The sequence below is a fragment of the Bison bison genome, unplaced genomic scaffold, assembly GCF_000754665.1.
Source record: "Bison bison bison isolate TAMUID 2011002044 unplaced genomic scaffold, Bison_UMD1.0 scf7180017864057, whole genome shotgun sequence".
NCBI lineage: Eukaryota > Metazoa > Chordata > Mammalia > Artiodactyla > Bovidae > Bison > Bison bison.
This window is the reverse complement of record NW_011494629.1, coordinates 4711897-4721777: the sequence shown is the minus strand read 5'-3', so window position 1 is coordinate 4721777 and position 9881 is coordinate 4711897. Positions and strand designations below refer to the sequence as shown.

The 9881-nt window shown below is 35.3% G+C and overlaps 1 protein-coding gene across 4 annotated transcripts in view; it reads left to right on the top strand.

The window, feature by feature from the left end:
• LOC104985718 (DNA excision repair protein ERCC-6-like 2) overlaps positions 1–9881 on the top strand; it is a 158752-nt gene that overhangs the window by 31232 nt on the left and 117639 nt on the right. For 3 of the 4 annotated variants that reach the window (XM_010836019.1, XM_010836018.1, XM_010836022.1), the window contains exon 4: positions 2856–3049. In XM_010836019.1, the coding sequence (XP_010834321.1) occupies positions 2856–3049 (194 nt within the window). Of the gene's footprint in view, positions 1–2853; positions 3050–9881 lie in introns of all 4 variants that reach the window. The other variant, XM_010836021.1, reaches the window with a different exon arrangement.

Below are 9881 nucleotides of genomic sequence, written 5' to 3'. Positions count from 1 at the left end.
CCAGGTTTCTATGCAATATTGCTCTTTACAGCATCGGACCTTGCTTCTGTCACCAGTCACATCCACAGCTGGGTATTGTTTTTGCTTTGGCTCCATCCCTTCATTCTTTCTGGAGTTACAGTGGATTTAAGATGTGAACATGATATATTGTTATTGGTTAAGAGCTTCGGAATTATACAGGCATGGATTCATCTTGCTACTTGATAACATTGTGGCATTGGGCATATTATTTAACATCTCTGCACCTTAGTTTTATCATCTTTAAAAAGGAAATATAAAATATTTCTACTTTATAGCCTCTTCTATGTATAATTCTTGAGGTAAGGTCTGTCAACTACTTTGCACTGTCTTTAGCACATAGTAAGTGCTTAGAAATGGTTCTGGTAATTGTTAATTACTATAACTACTCCTACCACAAAAATCATCACACATGAAAAACATCTTTGGGTATTTTGTCACAGTATATAACACATCATTTTCCTAAAGCAATAGTACACAAAGATTGAAACTTTAAAAGCATGTACCCTAATAATTGAACTAAATTTTTTGAAAGAGATAAAAGAAATTTAATATTCTGTAGTTGTACTGTTAAATGTGGCCTCTGTTGATTTCTTAATAACTTTGAGTGGGCAAATTTAAATTTTATTTATTTAAATTTAAATTTATTTATATTATATTAAATATATATGAATATATTATTTATGTTAATATACTATATTAAATATAATATTATTTATATTTATATTATATTATATTATTTATTTATATTTATATATTTATATTATATTATATTTAGACCTAGTTTTGTGAAATTGTTTATTGACTTCAGAATAAATAGAGTTGCTTTGTAATTAGTGACCTAGCAGTTGGACAGTTCTTTCCATTTTATTGTTTTGGCATCCTTTGCTTAAATAAGGCTTATTGAGTTAAGTATTTTTCACAACATGATAGTAAATACTTCACGTTATTCTTCTTTTATACTTTCTCTGGACTTTGCAAATGGCGTAGCTCAGTTCTCTTTCCTCTTTTAGTATTAAAATTAGCTATTGATCCATTTGATTTACTTTTCACAGTTTTGAAGATCAGTAATGTCTTAATTTTTAAATAAGGAATGTCTTAATTTTTAAACTTCTATTGGAATCTTAAAGCTGGTTCTAGAAATCTTTACATTCATTGACACCTTTGGTGAATGACCCCTCAAGTGGAAAACTGCTCAAAGTGCTCAGATGGTGTTTGGATAACATTTTCATTGTGTAATTTTGAAAAGAGCGTAGGAGCAGGAGCTTTTTACTTGTAGCCCCAATTTTTTTATTGAGGGAGAAAAATGGAATTCATAGAGTGAATTCCAAGTAGAACACAAAACTATTTGAGAACTAATCTTCTGTTCTTTTTCTTTTTTCTGTTTCTAAAAGAAAGTCACAGACTTGATATCTTACAGCTGATAAATGGCTCAGCTGAAATACTTCATAGAAGAGAATGTAGGATTTAGAGTAATATTATATTATTTTATTTTTTGTTAAACTGAAATTTTTCAGTATATTTAATTAGTTCATCTTTATCAGTAGGACCAAGTATAAAACTTTAGGAAAGAAACTTACTTAAACCCTATTAAAGGTAATAATTCAGGAACAATGGTAACAGTAAGAGATAAAAACATTAGAAATTAAAATGGTTGATGACAGCAGGATTTTGGATTGGTATAGGAAAGGTCAATGAAACCCCAAAACATTTATTTGAAGACTAAACAGATATATGTTGTTAATGTCAATGGGTTAGGACTTACATGAGTTAAAAGAGAATAGGAAGAGAGTAAGTAGAGACAGTAAGTACTGATAACTCCTGAGGATCATTGCTATAAAGAAAGTAAAGTAATGGGTGATAGTCTGAGAGAGATATAGGTTTAATAGCTTGAGAGAGATGTAGGAAGAATTTTTTTATTTGTTTTGTTTTATTGAGAACAATAAATTTGATTTGTTTTGTTTATTGAAAAATATTAGAACGTGTTTGTGTTTATGTGTGTTCTGTTAAAAAGCAAAATTTAATCATGTTCGGCAGATTGGGGATAGTTTCTTCAGCATTTACTTCAGGTTGACAGGAAGTAATGGGAGCCACTATGTAAGTTCAGAGTTTGTCTTTCTTTTTATTTATTTATTTATTTATTTTTAATTTTATTTTATTTTTAAACTTTACATAATTGTATTAGTTTTGCCAAATATCAAAATGAATCCGCCACAGGTATTAGAGTTTGTCTTTCAATAAGGACATGGACAGTACACCCATGGTAATAGATGGGAGGGCAGAATGTATGGAAGTAAATATAGGTAGGTTATTGATCTAGTGGTAAGAGAAGAGGAGGTTTTCTTCTAATTGCTTTAATTTTCCATCAACTGATAGTATCTGAAAGAGGGGGAAAGAAATGGACTAGGAAAGTGAAACGGAAAGAAAGCTCTGGAAGACCATACATTTCAAGGAAAAAAACCTGGCCTGCTTTGTATATTTCTGTTACCAGTGTGGCCCTTGAAGTTAATATTTGGATCATGATTATACTCTACTCTGTTTCAGAGAATTATTTTTTTCTTATTCCTCAACTCCTTTTAGGGGGAAAATAAAAAAATAGCTGTTACTTTGGACAGGGCTGGGTATCTATTTTTTACTTAAGAATAGTAATAAAGTAATGTTTGATGGTCTTCTAAGTTAAAAAGCATATTCAGTTGCTCAATTGTATTTATACTTATTAACTACAGTGTTAAAAAACAAAGAATAGAATAGTTGATATTCTGTTTTAACTTTGGGATTCTTTGTCATTTAAAAATTTATATCATACATTTTTCTTCTTCTTCTTCTTCTTCTTATAGATGTTCTTAATAGTTGCTCCTCTTTCTGTCCTCTACAACTGGAAGGATGAGCTGGACACCTGGGGATATTTCAGAGTCACTATTTTACATGGTAACAAAAAGGATAGTGAACTGATTCGTGTGAAACAGAGGAAATGTGAAATTGCTCTAACAACTTATGAAACACTGCGATTATGTCTGGATGAACTTAACAGGTAATCAGAATAATGGGAGTGATTGCATTAGTATTCTGCTTACATCAGTTGTATTTATCCCTTTGTATTGTGGGGCTTCCCAGGCAGCTCAGTGGTAAAGAATCCGCAGAGTTGAAAGAGACACAGGTTTGACCCATGGGTTGGGAAGAAACCCTGGAGGAGGAAATGGCAACCCACCCAGTATTCTTGCCAGGATAATCCCAAGGACAGAGGAGCCTGGTGGATCATAAAGTGTCGGACATGACTGAGCAACCGAACACTTTATATGTAATTTTTCTTTAAGCTCTAAATATTCTTTAGCATTATTTAATTCATTTCAAAGTTATTGAAATAGATAGTTTATAGTAATTAACTCGTTTTCTAAGAAGGAAAACCTGAGTCAGGGTTTCTACAGTTCCTTATTTTATTTCCTCTATTACCTCTCCAAGCAGTGCCTGTTAATGAATAAGACTTGTCCTAAATCTCATGTACAGTGTTTTGTGTGTTTGACGCCTCTAGACTAAAATAGTGAGTTTCGTGAATGATTTTACTTATGGAAGTCTGTTGTTAATGCAGAGTGGCAAAAAATACATATACATATTGAGAACCACTATTCCAAGACTACAGGTACCCTAAAGAAATGAACTGCATTTTAAGATTTTAGTGGGAAATCTAGATACAGTCAATTATGAAGTCATGTGTGTGCTATGATATGGAATAGAGGATGTTATGGGAGCTCATGAGAAGCCTGACTGCTGCAGAGTGAGGAGAGTAGTCAGAGAGCTTCCCAGAGAAGATGACCTATGAGCTTACGGAGGACTGAAAGATAAGTAGGAGTAGGAAAGAGTAGGAGAATCAAGCAAGAGGGAACAAACAACATTTGCAGGGGCCTCCTGACAACAAAGATCACAGCACTTTTTAGTAAATGAAAGCAGTTCTAATGCTTTGTGCATGTAATGACTGTACCTAGAATATAAAAGGGAAGTGGCCAGGAGACACTGGTGTGGTAAGCAAGGAACAGATCATAAGACTATTTAAAGCTTCTTAGAGGATTTTCATCTTTATCCTTAGAACAATAGAGTCTCCCTGAAGTGTTTTCAGGGGATTACTATTATGATAAAAAATTATCAGATTTGCATTTTACATGTCATCATGTTGCTGTTTGTGCAGAGTAGAGCCAAATTGAATGGTCAAAGTCCAATTAGGAGGCTTGTTATGTCCAAATTGATGTGTTCCAGTCCCAACCCCAAGGACCTTGGAATGTAACTAAAGGTAATTAAGTTAAAATGAAACATTAAGGTGGGGACTGAGGCCAGTCTGACTGATTGTCCTTGGAAGAAGAGAAGGAGATGCCAGGAGCTCATAGACAGAGGAAACGATTCAGGAAGATAAAGCAAGAGGGCAGTAGTCTGTAAGCATAGGAGTGAAAAGAAAGTGAAAGTTGCTCAGTCATGTCAGACTCTTTGTGACCCCATGGACTATATAGTCCATGGAATTCTCCAGGCTAGAATATTGGAGTGGATAGTTGTTGCCTTGTTCAGGGAATCTTCCCAACCCAGGGACTGAACCCAGGTCTCCTGCATTGAAGGCAGATTCTTTACCAGCTGGGCCACCAGGGAAGCCCAAGTGTAGGAGAGAGACCTCAATGGAAACCAAACCTGCCAACAGTTTGATTTTGGAATTCAAGCCCCCAGAAATGTTGTGTCTGGCATCTTTTGCTCATCATCATGTTCTTGAGAATCTGCTGTGTCATTGAATGTATCAGTGATCATTCTGTTTAATGCTGAATTGTATTGCATTTTATAAATATATCACACTTTGTTACATATTCATTTGAGGATAGTTATTTGGGTTTTCTGGTTTTGGTTATTAAAAGTAAACATTTAAGTAATATTTATGTGTAAGACTTCTTTGACATACATTGTAATTTCTCTTGGATAAATTCCTGAGAATGGGATTTCTGGATTATATGATAAGTATAAGTTTAAATCTGAAGAAACTGAGAAATCATTTTTCCAGAGTGGGTGTACCATTTTACTCCAACTAGCAACCTATTAGAATTCATTTGCTTCGTATACTCACCAATATTTGGTATAATCTGTCTTTTTGTTTTTAGTGTGTATAGTGGTATCCCATTACAATGTAATTTGCCTTTATCTGATCTATGTACACTTGAAAAAAGTGTTTGTTCTATAATTGTTGGGCATACTGTTCTATAAATATCAGTAAAGTCAGTTTGGTTAGGTGTTGTTCAAGCATTCTCTGTCTTTACTGATTTTCTTCCCAGTTGGTTTACAGTTTCTGAGAGAGGAATATTGAAATCTTCAATTACAATTATAGATTTGTTTATTTCTCCTTTTATTTCAGTCAGTCTTCAATTCATATATTTTGAAGCTCTGTACTTAGGTACACACATATCGATGATTAGTATTTTTTCCTTGTGAAATGACCCTTTTATCATTAAAAATGCTCCTTTTATGTCTGTAATCATGTAATTTTCTTTGATGTTAATATAGACAATACAGTCTTATCCTTACTGTATGTTTATCATTTTCCAGCTTTTAATTTTTATCTGTTCTTTAAGGTGAGTCTCTTGTGGTTAGCATATTATCAGGTCTTGCATTTTTATTTATTTGGATATCTGTGCCTTTTTATTTGGAGTGTTTAGTTCATTTATACTTAATGTGGTGATTTAGAGCAACCATTTCTGTAAGCTCTAGACTTTTATTTTACTCCATTTACAAACTCACAAGTTTGCCTGTTAGTATATCCTATATGCGGTCAGAAGACAGGAACAATCTGAGGCATGAAGTTAAGTAACTTGCACAGGCTTGCAACAAGTAAGTCAGGGTGAACAAGAGGTTTAAACCTTGACTTTGAATTTAGTATGTAAGAGATACTCTACAGTTAGATAAATGTAATAAGTTTATTTATCTTAGCACCAGTCATATTTTAATTTTTGTTTGACTGTCTACCCCTTTAGATGAGGTCTTTGATACAGGATAATTTCTATGTTTCAGTGCTTATTATACTTCCAGGCATATAATTGTGTTAGATAGTTATTTTCTGTGTATGTTACAAATATTAAATAAGAATTCCAAAGTAGAGTTATATAAATATAAATCAAATTTCTGTGTAAAATAAGAAAAATAAAGTGTTTCAGTTTTTGTGGTATTCAGATTTCCTTTGTTTGAATAGTTTTATTTGACAAATATTCAAAATAATTTATATCAATCTGAGTAAATACTAAGTAATTTTTGTGAGATTGTTCTAAATGATAGACCAGGATTTATCATAGACAATATACAGAGTAGATAAACACTATAGGAGTGGAGCTGTATCTCTTTTTGTTATTACTGTTAATGTTTTACTTTATTTTTATCAAAGTTATGTACGCATATTATTTCAAGAGCCAAATATGCACACAGTTCATTCCTGTCTGCCACAACCATTGCCTTTTCTTCAGAGCCAGTCACTTTCAGTTCTTTTACTTATCTTTTTAGTGTTTACTTTCATATCTCAAAGATCACATTCATGCTGCAACTTAAAACTTATTTCAGTTTTCAGCATCACTTGTTGATTTACTATAATGAAAAATGACGATTTTGTTGTATTTTGCCCTTCTGTTGCTTGCTTTACAGTGTCCTGGCTGGGATAGTTTGTGTGATAGGGAATAGTGTATAGGAGATCCAACAACTTCTTAAACAGACTGTTGAACATTTTGTGGTTGTTCAGTCACTAAGGCATGTCCTACTCTTTGCAACCCCATGCACTAGAGTGTTCCAGGCTTCCCTGTCCTTCAGTGTCTTCCAGAGTTTGCTGAAATTCACGTCCTGCGAATCAGTGATCCTGTCTGACCATCTCATCCTCTGCTGCCCCTTTTCCTTTTGCCATCAGTCTTTTCCAGCATCAGGGTCTTTTCCAGTGAGTCAGCTCTTCCCATCAGGTGGCCAAAATATTGGAGCTTCAGCATCATTCCTTCAAATGAATATTCAGAATTAATTTCCTTTAGTATTGACTGGTTTGATTTCCTTGCTGTCCAAGGGAATCTCGAGTCTTCTCCAGCACCACGATTTGAAAGCATCAGTTCTTCAGTGCTCAGCCTTCATTATGGTCCAGCTCTGACACAGGTACATGACTAATGGAAAAACCATAGCTTTGAATATGGACCTTTGCTGGCAAAGCGATGTCTCTGGTTGTAAATATACTGTCTAGGTTTGTCATAGCTTTCCTCCGAAGAAGCAAGTGTCTTTTAATTCATGGCTGTAGTCACCGTCCACAGTGATTTTGGAGCCCAAGAAAATAAAATCTGTCACCTTTTCCTCATCTGTTTGCCATGAAGTGATGGGGCCAGAAGCCCAGATTTTAGTTTATTGAACGTTTAGTTTTAACCCAGCTTTTTCACCTTCCTCTTTCACCCTCATCAAAAGGCTTTTTGCTTCCTCATCACTTTCTGCCATTAGAATGGTTTCATTTGCATATCTAAGGTTATTAATATTTCTCCTGGCAATCTTGATGCCATCTTGTGATTCATCCAGCCCAGCATTTTGCTTGATGTACTCTGCATAGAAGTTAAATAAGTGACACCATACAGCCTTGTCATACTCTTTGCCCGATTTTGAGCCATTCTGTTGTTCTATCTCCAGTTCTAACGGTTGATTATTGACCTGCATAAAGGTTTCTCTGGACACAGGTAAGGTCTGGTTTTCCCATCTGTTTAAGAATTTTCTACAATTTGTTGAGATCCACACAGTCAAGGTCTTTAGCATAGTCAATGAAGCAGAAGTAGATGTTTTTCTGGAATTCTCTTCCTTTCTCTTTGATCCAACAAATGTTAGCCATTTGATCTCTGGTTCCTCTGACTTTTCTAAACCCATCTTATTCATCTGAAAGTTCTCAGTTCATGTACTGCTGATGCCTCACCTGAAGGATTTTGAGCATTACCTTGATAGCATGTGAAATGAGTGCAATTGTATAATAGTTTGAATATTCTTTGGCATTGCCCTTCTTTGGGATTGGAATGAAAACTGACCTTTTCCAGTCTGGTAGCCATTGCTGAGTTTTCTAAATTTGCTGGCATACTGAGTGCAGCACTTTAACATCATCTTTTAGGATTTGAAATACTTCAGCTGGAATTCTATCACTTCCTCTAGCTTTGTTTGTAGTAAGCTTCCTAAGGCCTACTTGACTTCACACTCTAGGATGTCTGGCTCTGAGTGAGTGAACGCACCATTGTGGTTATACCAGTCTTTAAGACCTTTTTTGTATAGTTCTTGCCACGTCTTCTTAATCTCTTTTACTTTTGTTAGTTCCTTACCGTTTCTTTACTTTATCTTGCTCATCCTTGCATGAAATGTTCCCTTAGTATATCATTTACTTGGCAAGATCTCTAGTCTTTCACATTCTTTTCTTTTCCTCTCTTTCTCTGCATTGTTCACTTAAAAAGGCTTTCTTATCTCTCCTTGCTGTTCTCTGGAACTCTGCATTCAGTTGGGTATATATTTCCCTTTCTCCTTTGCCTTTCACTTCTCTTCTTTTTTCAGCTATTTGTAAAGCTTGCTCAGACAACCACTTTGCCTTTTTGCATTTTTTTTTCCTTGTTGTGATTTTGGTCACTGCCTCCCATACAATGTTATGAACTTCTGTCCATAGTTCTTCAGGTACTCTATCAGATCTAATCCCTGAATGTTTTTATCACCTCTACTGTATAATCATAAGGGATTTGATTGAGGTCATACCTGAATGCCTAGTGGTTTTCCCTACTTTCTTCAATTTAAGCCTGAATTTTGCAGTATGGCAATGGCACCCCACTCCAGTACTCTTGCCTGGAAAATCTCATGGATGGAGGAGCGTGGTAGGCTGCAGTCCATGGGGTCGTGAAGAGTCGGACACGACTGAGCGACTTTCCTTTGACTTTTCACTTTCATGCGTTGGAGAAGGAAATGGCAACCCACTCCAGTGTTCTCGCCTGGAGAATCCCAGGGACTGGGGAGCCTGGTGGGCTGCTGTCTATGGGGTCGCACAGAGTCAGACACGATTGAAGTGACTTACCTTACCTTTGCAATATGGAGCTGAGGATACTGATATTGATGATATAGAGCCATAGTCAGTTCCCGGTCTTGTTTTTGCTGACTGTATAGAGCTTCTCCATCTTCAGCTGCAAAGACTATAATCAATCTGATTTCAGTATTGACCATCTGGTGATGTCCATGTGTAGAGCTGTCTCTTGTGTTGTTGGAAGAGGGTGTTTGCTATGACTAGTGTGTTCTTTTGGCAAAATTCTATTAATCTTTGTCCTGCTTCATTTTGTACTCTGAGGCCAAACTTGCCTTTTACTCCAGGTATCTCTTAACTTCCTGCTTTTTTTCATTCCAATCCCCTAAGATGAAAAAGACATCATTTTTTGCTGTTAGTTCTAGAAGATCTTTTAGGTCTTCACAGAACCATTTGGCATTAGTGATTAGGGCATAGACTTGGATTACTATGATGTTGAAATGGTTTTCCTTGGAAACAGCCAAGATCTATCGTTTTTGTGATTGCACCCAAGTGTTGCATTTCAGACTTTTGTTGACTATGAGGGTTACTCCATTTTTTCTAAGGGATTCTTAACCACAGTACCAGATATAATGATAACCTGAATTGGAATCAAGATTGCCGGGAGAAATATCTATAACCTCAGATATGCAGATGATACCACCCTTATGGCAGAAAGTGAAGAACTAAAGAGCCTTTTGATGAAAGTGAAAGAGGAGAGTAAAAAGGTTGGCTTAAAACTCAACATTCAGAAAATTAAGATCATGGCATCTGGTCCCATCATTTCATGGCAAATAGATGTGGAAACAGTGGCTGACTT